This window comes from Thalassophryne amazonica, chromosome 11, assembly GCF_902500255.1.
Source record: "Thalassophryne amazonica chromosome 11, fThaAma1.1, whole genome shotgun sequence".
NCBI lineage: Eukaryota > Metazoa > Chordata > Actinopteri > Batrachoidiformes > Batrachoididae > Thalassophryne > Thalassophryne amazonica.
In genome coordinates, this window is record NC_047113.1 from 71,378,350 (window position 1) to 71,390,824 (window position 12,475).

Consider the following 12,475-nt stretch of genomic DNA (forward strand, 5'->3'; position numbering starts at 1 on the left):
GTGCAGCTCCTGTTAGTCTCGTCCCTGGATGGAGTGAGAGGCGAAGAACGTCGCCCTCCCACTATCCGCCAATCCAGCTTCAGACAGAGCCTGCAGGAACACGACTGCACATAGAACAATGTTAGATACAACGATAATCACAGCAGAGAAGGTTACCTTAGACGGTAGCTGATTTCTCGGCGAGGAGGTGGAGCAATAATCCGGCTTCTGTAGGGACGGTGGTGATTGGTGACAGCCGGTGCAAATGAGTGACAGCTGTCACTCTCTGTCTCTGCGCCCTCTCATGCTTGAAGCCCGCAGTCCAAGCAGGGCGCCGACTGGTGGTGGTGGGCCAGCAGTACCTCCTCTTCAGCGGTCCACACAACAGGACCCCCCCCTCAACGGGCGCCCAGGCTTGTCCGGGTGTCGGCGGTAGAAATCGGCCAGGAGGGCCGGGTCCAGGATGAAGCTCCTCTTCACCCAGGAGCGTTCTTCGGGTCCGTACCCCTCTCAGTCCACCAGATATTGAAAACCCCCGGCCCTTCCGACGGACGTCCAGGAGCCGACGAACAGTCCATGCCAGCTCCCCGTCGATGATACGGGCAGGAGGTGGTACGGGTCCAGGAATGCAGAGTGGTGAGGCGTGGTATGGTTTTAATTTGGAGACATGAAACACTGGGTGAATCCGCAGTGAAGCTGGGAGTTTCAGCTTCACTGCGGCCGGGCTGAGGATCTTGATTATAGGAAAAGGTCCGATGAACCGGTCTTTGAGTTTCTGTGATTCAACCTGCAGTGGGATGTCCTTAGTTGACAACCACACCTCCTGCCCAGGCTGATATGTAGGGGCCGGGGAACGCCAGCGATCTGCATGGGCCTTAAGCCTCGTCCGGGCCTGCAACAGGGCAGAACGGGCGGTCCCCCACACCCGGCGGCACCTCCGCAGGTGGGCCTGGACCGAGGGGACCCCGACCTCTCCCTCCACAAGTGGGAACAATGGGGGCTGATACCCCGAACACGCCTCAAAAGGGGAGAGGCCGGTAGCAGATGAGACTTGGCTATTGTGGGCGTACTCGATCCAGGCCAGATGGTCACTCCAAGCCGCCGCATGCGCGGAGGTTACGCAGCGGAGGGCCTGTTCTAACTCCTGGTTCGCCCGCTCTGCCTGGCCGTTCGTCTGTGGGTGATACCCGGACGAGAGACTCACGGTGGCCCCCAGTTCCATACAAATACTCCTCCAGACCTGCGAGGAGAACTGGGGACCACGATCCGAAACGATGTCCGATGGTATCCCATGCAGACGCACGACGTGGTGGACCAGGAGGTCTGCTGTCTCCTGGGCTGTCGGGAGCTTCGGGAGGGCCACGAAGTGGGCCGCCTTGGAGAGCCGGTCCACTATCGTGAGGATGACGGTGTTGCCCTGGGACGGCGGGAGGCCCGTGACGAAGTCCAGGCCGATGTGAGACCAGGGACGATGAGGCACAGGCAGGGGCTGGAGGAGGCCCCTGATCTTATGATGATCCGCCTTGCCCCTAGCACAGGTGGTACAGGCCTGGACATAGTCCCAGACGTCGGCTTCCAGTGACGCCCACCAGAAGCGCTGCTGGACCACTGCCACGGTCCTACGCACTCCAGGATGACAGGAGAGCTTGGATCCGTGGCAGAAGTCCAAGACGGCAGCCCTGGCTTCTGGTGGGACGTAGAGTCTGTTCTTAGGACCGTTCCCCGGGTCCGGGTTCCTTGCCAGGGCCTCCCGGACGGTCTTCTCCACGTCCCATGTGAGGGTGGCCACGACAGTGGACTCGGGAACGATGGTCTCGATGGGGTCTGACAACTCGGCCTTGGCTTCCTCTTCGTGCACCCGGGACAGTGCGTCGGATCGTTGGTTCCTAGTCCCGGGACGGTAGGTGACCTGGAAGTCAAAGCGTCCGAAGAACAGGGACCAGCGGGCTTGCCTGGGGTTCAGCCGCTTGGCGGTCCGGATGTACTCCAGGTTCCGATGGTCTGTGAAAACCGTGAAAGGCACCGTAGCTCCCTCCAACAGGTGTCTCCACTCTTCAAGAGCCTCCTTCACCGCGAGGAGTTCCCGATTGCCCACGTCATAGTTACGTTCAGCGGGGGTCAACCTGCGGGAAAAGTAGGCACATGGATGGAGAACCTTGTTGGACTCCCCGCTCTGGGACAGAACGGCTCCTATCCCTGAGTCAGAGGCGTCCACCTCCACTATGAACTGGCGAGTAGGATCAGGCTGCACCAGAACTGGTGCAGACGAAAACCGGCGTTTCAACTCCCTAAACGCGGCTTCGCACCGATCCGACCAGGTGAAGGGGACTTTAGTGGAGGTCAGGGCAGTCAGGGGGCTAACAACCTGACTGTAACCTTTAATGAACCTCCGGTAGAAATTTGCAAAGCCGAGGAACTGTTGCAGCTTCCTACGGCTTGTTGGTTGGGGCCAATCTCTCACAGCCGTAACCTTGGCCGGATCCGGGGCGACGGAGTTGGAGGAGATGATGAACCCCAGGAAGGACAAAGAAGTGCGGTGAAACTCACACTTCTCGCCCTTCACAAACAACCGGTTTTCTAGTAACCGCTGCAGGACCTGACGTACATGCTGGACATGAGTCTCAGGGTCCGGAGAACAGATGAGTATATCATCCAGATATACGAAGACAAACCGGTGCAGGAAGTCCCGCAAGACGTCATTAACCAATGCTTGGAACGTCGCGGGGGCATTAGTGAGGCCGAACGGCATGACCAGGTACTCAAAATGACCTAACGGGGTGTTAAATGCCGTCTTCCATTCGTCTCCCTTCCGGATCCGAACCAGGTGGTACGCATTCCTAAGATCTAGTTTGGTGAACATTTTGGCTCCATGCAGGGGTGTGAACACCGAATCCAACAGGGGCAACGGGTATCGATTGCGAACCGTAATCTCGTTCAGCCCTCTGTAGTCAATGCATGGACGGAGTCCGCCGTCTTTTTTACCCACAAAAAAGAAACCCGCACCCATCGGGGAGGTGGAGTTCCGAATCAACCCGGCGGCTAAGGAGTCCCGGATGTAGGTCTCCATCGATTCGCGTTCCGGACGTGAGAGGTTGTACAATCTGCTGGACGGGTACTCAGCGCCCGGGATCAAATCGATGGCACAATCGTACGGTCGGTGCGGGGGAAGAGTGAGTGCCAGATCTTTGCTGAAGACGTCAGCAAGATCGTGGTACACCTCGGGCACCGCCGTCAGATTGGGGGGGCCTTTGACCTCCTCTTTAGCTGTGATTCTGGGTGGAACCGAGGATTCAAGACACTCCCGGTGGCAGGTTTCGCTCCACTGCGTCACCACCCCAGACGGCCAATCAATCCGGGGATTGTGCTTCACCATCCATGGAAATCCCAGAATCACTCGGGAGGTAGAAGGTGTCACAAAAAACACGATCTCCTCCCTGTGATTCCCAGACACATCCAAGGTCACGGGCTGTGTCTGATGTGTAATTAACGGGAGTAGAGTGCCATCTAGTGCTCGCACCTTCAATGGAGAAGGCAGAGCCACCAGAGGAAGCCCTACTTCCCTGGCCCATCTGCTATCCAGCAGATTCCCTTCTGACCCCGTGTCTACCAGTGCTGGGGCGTGAAGGATTAAATCCCCACTCAGGATTGTTACTGGGATTCGTGCTGATTTATGGGTTTTCCCTGTGTACATATTATGGCCCACCCTTAACCCAGTTCCTAAGGATGGGCGTTGGAGTTTGATCGTTTGGGGCAGTCTTTTAACCTGTGCTCACAAGAGCCACAGAAAAAACACTCCCCGCGGGCCAGCCTCCTTTGTCTGATATTTGATTTTAATTTGGCCCTGCTCGTGTCCATAGCTTCGTCAGCAGGAGGAGCTGTTGCCACACGGAGCCCTCTGGCAGTGGAACGTGGGGACGACGACACCCTTTCGGACCTGGAGGAAAGAGGGACGGCTTGAGCCCGACCACGCCCCCCGGCCTGCTCCTGACGGCGTTCATTCAACCGGTTGTCTAAGCGTATAACCAAATTGATAAGCCCGTCGAAATCTTGCGGTTCCTCCTTAGCCAGCAGATGCTCCTTCAGGACCGGAGACAGTCCGTTTACGAAGGCGGCGTGGAGCGCAACATTATTCCAGCCGGACCTCGCAGCCGCGATGCGGAAGTCGACTGCATAATCAGCTGCGCTCCGGCGCCCCTGTCTCATTGACAGCAGCACGCTCGAGGCGGTCTCGCCTCTGTTGGGATGATCAAACACCTGTTTGAATTCCCGTACAAACCCAGCGTATGACGTCAGGAGCCACGAATTCTGTTCCCAAAGCACCGTAGCCCAGGCCTCACCTCGAAGCAAATTAATCACATAAGCCACCCGGCTGGCATCTGATGCGTACATAACTGGACGCTGTGCAAAAACGAGCGAACACTGCATTAAGAAGTCTGCGCACGTTTCGACACAGCCTCCGTACGGTTCTGGAGGGCTTATGTAAGCTTCAGGGGACGGTGGGGGGTTTGTTGAACGGGCAGTGGAACGTCTGTCTGTGGCCCAGAGCCAGCAGGAGGAGTCACTGCAGCAGCGCTCGAGTCACGCGCTTCCACTCTGGCGGTGAGAGCCTCCACCCTCCGATTGAGGACTGCATTCTGCTCGGCTTTAACTGAGCGGTGAAAGCGGTAAGGATTTGCTGCAGATCACTTACCACGCCTCCTGCTGACGCCTGCGCTCCTTGTTCTCCCATTGGCTGTTCAAGCTGTGGTTGACGCCCCTCGGGATCCATGACGAATGGCCGAGAAATCCTGTTGGGAAGGTGTCGTAACACGGACCCGCAACAGGGGGCGCAAATGAACGGACAATGGATAAGACAAAGAGTAACAATTTAATGTTGTGAAACGCACAACTGGATACAGACAAAGATATAATGCCAATTAAACACAAGGTGACGTGCGGGCAGGCTCGAAGATAGGAGACCTCTGGCGATCAAAGAGCCGGGACCCACACAGCTTCCACCACCAACGGCCTGTAGAACACCGGAGCCGCCAAGTCCTGAGTCCCCAGGTGGTCACCGTCTTCTGTTGCAGACCCTGGTACTGCTGGCAGAAGATGAAAAACAGTCAATGGTGAGTGTGTATCCACACACCCAGTACTCCTTCACCTACAGATCTTCAAGGAGGGAAAACCTCCACCTCCAGAAACAATTTCACCCGTGCAGCTCCTGTTAGTCTCGTCCCTGGATGGAGTGAGAGGCGAAGAACGTCGCCCTCCCACTATCCGCCAATCCAGCTTCAGACAGAGCCCGCAGGAACACGGCTGCACACAGAACAATGTTAGATACAACGATAATCACAGCAGAGAAGGTTACCTTAGACGGTAGCTGATTTCTCGGCGAGGAGGTGGAGCAATAATCCGGCTTCTGTAGGGACGGTGGCGATTGGTGACAGCCGGTGCAAATGAGTGACAGCTGTCACTCTCTGTCTCGGCGCCCTCTCATGCTTGAAGCCCGCACTCCAAGCAGGGCGCCGACTGGTGGTGGTGGGCCAGCAGTACCTCCTCTTCAGCGGCCCACACAACAGTTCCTTTTGATTGCATTTTGTAGTGTATATTTTTACCATACCCATCACCACATGAATGTGACACAAAGCACATGTTGTGTCACTGCTCAGTAACTGTCATTACATTTAATCAAAACAGTTGGAGGGAAAACGTGCACTGTGACTGTGTCAATTTGTTTGCTATCCACCACCAATCAGAACAAATGCAAATTAATTAATTTTTAATTTAAATTTATATATATATATATATATATATATCCACACACAGACATATATTCATCCCTAAAGCATGCATGGGAGGAAATTGTATTTTTGTAAATGTGTCTAAAACTAACCCAGATCTTAAGCTCTAGTGTGTAGGGTTTGTGGGTGTTTATTTGCAGAAATGTAATGAACTATTCATACCCATCTCTTCATTACTGTATACCTGCAACAATTAGATTAGATTACATAGATCTTTAATAATGTTGTGGGAAAACTCTCTCAGGGAATTTGAGGTTCCAGTAGCATGGTATAGCAGCACACAGGGTAAGAAGCACACAGAGTATCAAAAGTGAAAGGAAAAGTGAAAGTAAAAACAATTTGCATATATAAATACCAGAAATACTGCTCTCTACTGGTTTACTGGCTACTACTGTTCCTCTCCTTCCCGTCCCCTGTCTTTCTGTTACTCCTCCTCCCCCTGAGTAAGGAGTTGTCCAGTCTGATGGCCTGAGGGACAAAGGAGTTTTTCAGTCTGTTGGTCCTGCACTTGGGAAGGAGCAGTCTGTGGCTGAAGAGGCTCCTCTGGTTGCTGATGACGGTGTGCAGAGGGTGACTGGCATCGTCCATCATGTCCAGTGAATCAATGTGGTTTTCTAATCTTAGAATGAGGCATGGCCTCCCTCACGGAGGCCACCATGTTGCACCACCACTTTGATACAGTAGCCCAAAGGAAGCATAATTACACAGCCTTTCACATTTCACAAGGAAAGCAAATAAAAAAAAAAAAAAAGATGAATCAGTGGTTGCTCCCAACTACACCGTCTAGTGGTTGCTAGCGCGGCCTAACAAGTTTGAGAATGCTCATTTTTGTGAAATGCATCAAGCCCCACCTTTGTATCAAAGTAGATACAAATTATTTTTTATACGAAAAGTCAACTTTTTTAAAGTGATGTTATGTTTGAGGTTAACAGTTCCTTGTTCCCTGCAGATCCACTATCTGATGGTGCTGTCGGCCAACTGGGCGTACGTGAAGGATGCCTGCAGGATGCAGAAATACGAGGACATCAAGTCGAAGGAGGAGCAGGAGCTTCACGACATCCACTCCACTCGCTCCAAGGAGCGTCTCAACGCCTACACATAAAGACCAGCGTGAGGCTCGGCCCCGTCCCTCCGGCCTTCCTCTCTTTCTCTCGCTCTCTCTCTCTCTTTTGTCTTTCTGTCTCTCTACCATCTTGTCCCAACAGGGGAAGCGGATGGCACAGAGGGCCCACGCCACTGCTGATGTCACTGGTGCGTCATATGACAATGTGCTCTGGGGGGAAGTCACACAAACCTCTCCGTTCACAAATAACATTTCAAACGAAAAAAAAAAAGCCCCTTTACCTCTGTCATGGATGATGTTATGATTACCATCACATTGGTCACATGGTTATTGAGTTGTTTAGTGCTGATAGTAATTTTATTGTGGTTTGTAGAATCAGAAATAACAGTAGTATTTCTTTTTTTAATACTTTGAATAATTTGTGTATAATCGTTTTCTTTTTCATGCATAATTTATTTATTTTTTTTTTTACTGATTTGTGAGGAGGTTAATGCGGGCTTTAAAAAAGGTTTTCAAGCACATTTCTCATGTTGTGTGAAGATTTGTGTGGGGAAAAATGTACTGTATGTAACTGGGTTGACGTTTTGGGGGGAAAAAATTAATGTCACAACATTAATTATGAAGCAACGTAAGCGTTTGTCACATCAGTATTCCCAGAGAATAAATTCACTTTATGTGAAAGGAATTCAAATCTGTGTTGTGAATGAACTGAAAGAATAGAATCACTAACAACAAATTATTTAAAGTACAACAAATAACTGCTAGAAAAGCAGAACCTGTTAAACAGGAACTTCTGATCAACAAAAAAGAAAGTCAACAGAAGATCAATTTTAGGATAAATGAGGAGTTGTGTGCTTTAGATCTGAAAGATTTGTATTTGAATCACACGTCCCAAAAGCACATGCAAACATGTCCTCATAGCCCCATTGTTATTTAATTCCTTATGAACAGAATTTTAAAAATTATCTTTTAAAATGCAGTTTTTTTGCAGAATTCTGCAGTGTACATATTGATATATGGAAGCGTAGCTTTGCATTGTAATTCCTCGTTTCCACATGATGTCCGTAATATACGCAATTCGCCCTGTAGTGTTCAAAGCAAAGAAATGCGCTTCTTTACAGAGACAACAGCTCAGCTAATACTGTCTGATTTCATCATCCAGTTGTGTGCACGGAACACTAAACAGACATAAACAAGAGGCAACATCATAACTCGCAGTGCTTTCAACTCGCTCAATTTGATTAATTTCACTTCATAACTATGCTATTTGACGATCAAGAGTTAAGCAACTGAATTGAAGGTGCTAGCTTGTTAGCTTTACAAAGCTGACTAGCCTGCCAAAGCTAACTTAATGGTGGTCTTCTGCAAAATCCACTGCATAATTTATATATTTTTCAGCGTTACTCAATGTAAATTCTGGAACCCCCTCCCCCAAAAAAGTTAGGAGGTGCTTCACACATACATCAGACATCACGGAGGGTTACGCAGAAATGAATGGGAGAACGGTTGTTAAGGATACGCACACAGAGCTACACGGAAACGAGGTGGTAGGACAAGATGATAAATGGCTGTAATGGCGCTTCTTGGTGGAATTATCAGATTATTTTGATCGTGACAGTAACTGTGTGCTCACACGTCTGTCCAGATGCCAGGCGACTACAAAGGCAGTTTGCGTCTTTTCATCGCCTGGCAAAATTTCCTTTGCATTTCTTAAAAGCTACTTTCATGCACTTATTTGATCATTTCTCTCTCTCTCCCTCTCTCTCTCAATGTAAGCGCATTGGTGTTCAACTCAAAGTTGGATAACTGTACTGTTAGTAAAGACTGTGAATTAGATGTTTTTCGTGGCATGGACATGCATTAATATTGTCTTATTGACTCAAGAGTTACTTTATTTCATTTTTTTTACACTTTTGACTGTCTTGCTGGATCAGCCCTTTGTATGTATATATGTGCAGTACTGAACCTCCCACGCTTATCGCGCTTTGCTAACTAATAGTAGAGACTGTAGTCTTTGAGTTGTGTCTATTTCGTTTGTTCTCAACCATGTCTTAAAACTTAAAAAAAAAAGCTTTCAGCTTTCTTCTTGTAGTAGTCTTTTGTACTTTCACTACAAATGCTTATTCGCAGGCTTTAAATCGATTCTGTTTTGTACATTCATGTGCCAACAGCTTGAAGTGGCTTATTTGACCTGTATGATCAAATTTGCTTGCTTAAATAAAAATCACTTGTGTACTTGTTAATAAATAAATGAGATGTGTCCATTTTGTTCTGTTTATGTTTTTGAGTATGACATAGACTAGTAGTGGTGCTAGCACTTGTGGTACAGTGTGATTAATAATGAGCCCATGTTGGAGCCAAAGGGTATAAATGCCATCTACCCTAGTGGGACGTGTGGTTGGGCAGGACGAGATCTCTATCCACAGTGCTGTTGAGTCCGTCTGAAGCCCCTCAGCCAGATTATTCTGAAGACTGGATATATAGGTTCAACAGTGGTGTGACCATCAGCCACCTCCCCTACATGGCAGGTGACAAGTTGTACACCAAACATGAAAAAGACATTGTTCATGTTCCACCTCACGATGACAACGACATGACACTCGGACTGGTCACGGGTGGCCAAATGGTTAAATCCAAATTGGTGACAATACCAGAAGGTAGATTTTTAAATTACAGGCACCTTGAAATCGTAGAGGACAATAGGAGCCTTGACAATTAAGCAAAGACAGCTACAGCTAAATACCTCAGTGCAGAAAAAAATGGGTTCCATCTACTTGAGATAGAAAATGCATAGTTTAAGGATCCCTGAGGGCTGAGATTAGGAACCACAGTTCTATAGTAGCAAACTAGCTACTGGTACATTCAGGCAGGTTCCAGACCTCATACATAATGAGTGGACACTTCATTTGGTACTGGATTGGATCCCTTTTGCTTTTAGTACTGCTTTAATTAACTTAATCCCTGGTCCAAAGTATTTTTGCCCAAAGAACTGCTTTTCACCAGTTGGTTCTTTATCTTTTCTCGTGAGACCCTAGAGATGGTTATGCATGAAAATCCCAGTAAATCACCAGTTTGAGAAATACTCAAACTAAGTGTTTTGGTACCAACTACCAATGTCACATTCACAGTCACTTAAATCACCTTTTATCCCCATTCTAGTGCAGGTTGACCATCAGCAACTCCTCTTAATCATGCCTACATGTTTAAATGTCTAAATGTTGAACTTCAGCCATGTGATCGTATGATTTCATATTTGCGTTAATGGGCACCCAGTGAAGTGGAGACTGAAAGTCAATGTGCCTTTTAAGACTAAATGCAAATGTATGATCATCAGGAGAAAGTAATGACCACATGCCGCCAGATGTCGCCCTTTCCTCTTCATAATCCCGGCTAAAGAGTTGGTACCTTAAGTATTGCATTTTTGACAGCTCCATTTAACCATCTACTCAGCATCTTCTTACAATGTAATCATTTCTGCATTAATCCAAGATTTAACCTCTCCCCCAAATACATGGAAATTTGTCTTTTTTTTTTTAAGAAATCTTGCTGACATAGACAAACAGCAACAGAAATATTACCTCCTTGGTTGATGTAAAGAATACAGAAGTCATTATCGTGTGTAAACACTTTAAACCAACATACTATAACCATATAATTAACAGACAGGTATGTAGATATGACAGAACTGTGACTTGCTCACTTTCAGGTTGGAAAAGGACTGCTAGTCCACACTGTCTGGTTATAAATCACACCCAAGGAAACAATTCGCACCCAAATGCCGGACAGGACCGCCGGTCTGCCGTACTTCCAACATCAAGTCTCCAGCTCAGTGACACATTTATATATAAACCAATTTGACAGTGACACTTTATAAAGTCAGAATGCTGCTAAAAAAAAATGCAACTGCTGGAAGACCCACTTGCAACGATGCTTTAGTTTTCTGATCCATGTCTTCAGGTGTTGCTCGAGAACTTCATCTTTTATTTTAAGCAGGGCAGCGGCTCCTTTCTCATCAAAACCACCTACACCACAAAATGCAAATGTAACGGCGTCCTCTATAGTCAACAGTCATTCATGCTACATTACTGAAGTACTTCATTGTTACTGTAATAATGGATGTTGTCACATTTCTGTCTGTTGTCTCCCACTCCATCACTTCCTTAGTTGAGATCCTGAGGTTTGGTGGGATCTTTAGGACCAAGATTTGTTATCCCAAGTGTTTATTTAGGCCTCCTTCCACAATGATGTAAAGTCTTCACATAGCAGATTCTCAAAAAGCTCTGTGAAACACCGGAGAAGACTCGCTCCAGGAGTCTAAATTCCTGTCTTCAATGCAGGTCCACGTAGCTCCGTGGAGCTGGTGGAGCTCAAAGTTTGGATGCAGTTCAATGTTCTCTGCTGGAGGGGAGCGCATTGGTAGCGTGCTCCACAGCGCAGTAGCATAGTGTGATGGAGCCAAACATCGAGTCAGCGTGACATAGCCAAATAAACTCATCGAAACTCTACAATTGCATCACTTACGACTGGTGCGTCGTCCGGATAAGTTCTACATATTCCTTGACATTTCTTCATGCCCAAGGGATTCAGAGGAGGTGGTGCATCCAGTCAAGCCTTCAACCAGCAGAGGCATACAGTGCAATAAGGGCGTACTAGCGGAGGTGACACAGCCGTAGCAGAGCTCAACTCTTGCCGGAGTTGACATGTTGAAAATTTTTCCAGGACCATGAAAACATCAGCGTTGCCCAGCTAATGTTCATTTTGCTCTTGCAGACTCTGGAAGACCTCGTTGACGTTAATCAAATTTTCACTCTCCAATGGTAAATGCCGGGTTAATCATCAGAGTGCAAATGCACCTTTATGGAATAATATGACTTGTTGAGCTTTACAGTTCTAAGCATTGCCTTAATTCTTTTGATTTTCCCTGCTCTTGAACATAGGATGATACTGGTTCCATAGGTAGACCCTTAAATACAGGTGTCCCAATTAACCCTGAATTACGTACCTAATTACTCATTCAAAATCTTTTAAATGTAATTATATATACATTCTGGAAATTTTCTGGAATCCCATGCTACTTTATGGTCAGCATGGTGTCCATTAATGTTTGACCCAGGGAAAACAAACTACATATTCTAAAGGACTAAGGTGTCTACAGCTTCAGTCGTGGGACTTCAATACGCTGATGATGCTGCCCTCTGCTCAACTACGGATGCTGGGCTGCAGAGAATAACAGATTCTTGCTGCTGCCAGACTTCTGACACGAAGCAGAAGGTTTGACCACATTATGCCAGTTCTGGCATCCATTCACTGGCTTCCGGTCTCTGAGATCAGATTTTAAAGAGTTATTATTGGTCTATAAAATTGTTCACGGACTGGCACCCCCCTACCTGGCCAGCCTGGTTAAGCCCTATGTACCAGCTCAGGCCCTGTGTTCACAGGGTGCAGGCCGACTGTGCGTCCCTAGGGTGAATAAAAAGTCAGCCGGTTACAGAGCCTTTTCCCACAGTGCTCTGGCTCTCTGAATGATCTGCCTACGCAGATCCGACAATCAGACTCTGTGGAAACTTTTAAGGCTCGATTGAAGACACACTCTTTTTGCCTGTTTTATCATTAGCATTTTATATGATTGTGTGTCTTCTTTTATTCCTTT

The 12,475-nt window shown here is 47.9% G+C and overlaps 1 protein-coding gene across 1 annotated transcript in view; it reads left to right on the forward strand.

Moving 5' to 3' along the window:
- The window catches only part of gpm6aa (glycoprotein M6Aa), a 43,659-nt gene extending 35,780 nt beyond the window's left edge, over positions 1–7,879 (forward strand). The window contains exon 7 of the mRNA XM_034182125.1: positions 6,712–7,879. Coding sequence (XP_034038016.1) covers positions 6,712–6,864 — 153 coding nt within the window. The 3' untranslated portion in view covers positions 6,865–7,879. The remainder of the gene's footprint in view (positions 1–6,711) is intronic.
- The last annotated feature ends 4,596 nt before the right edge of the window (positions 7,880–12,475 follow it).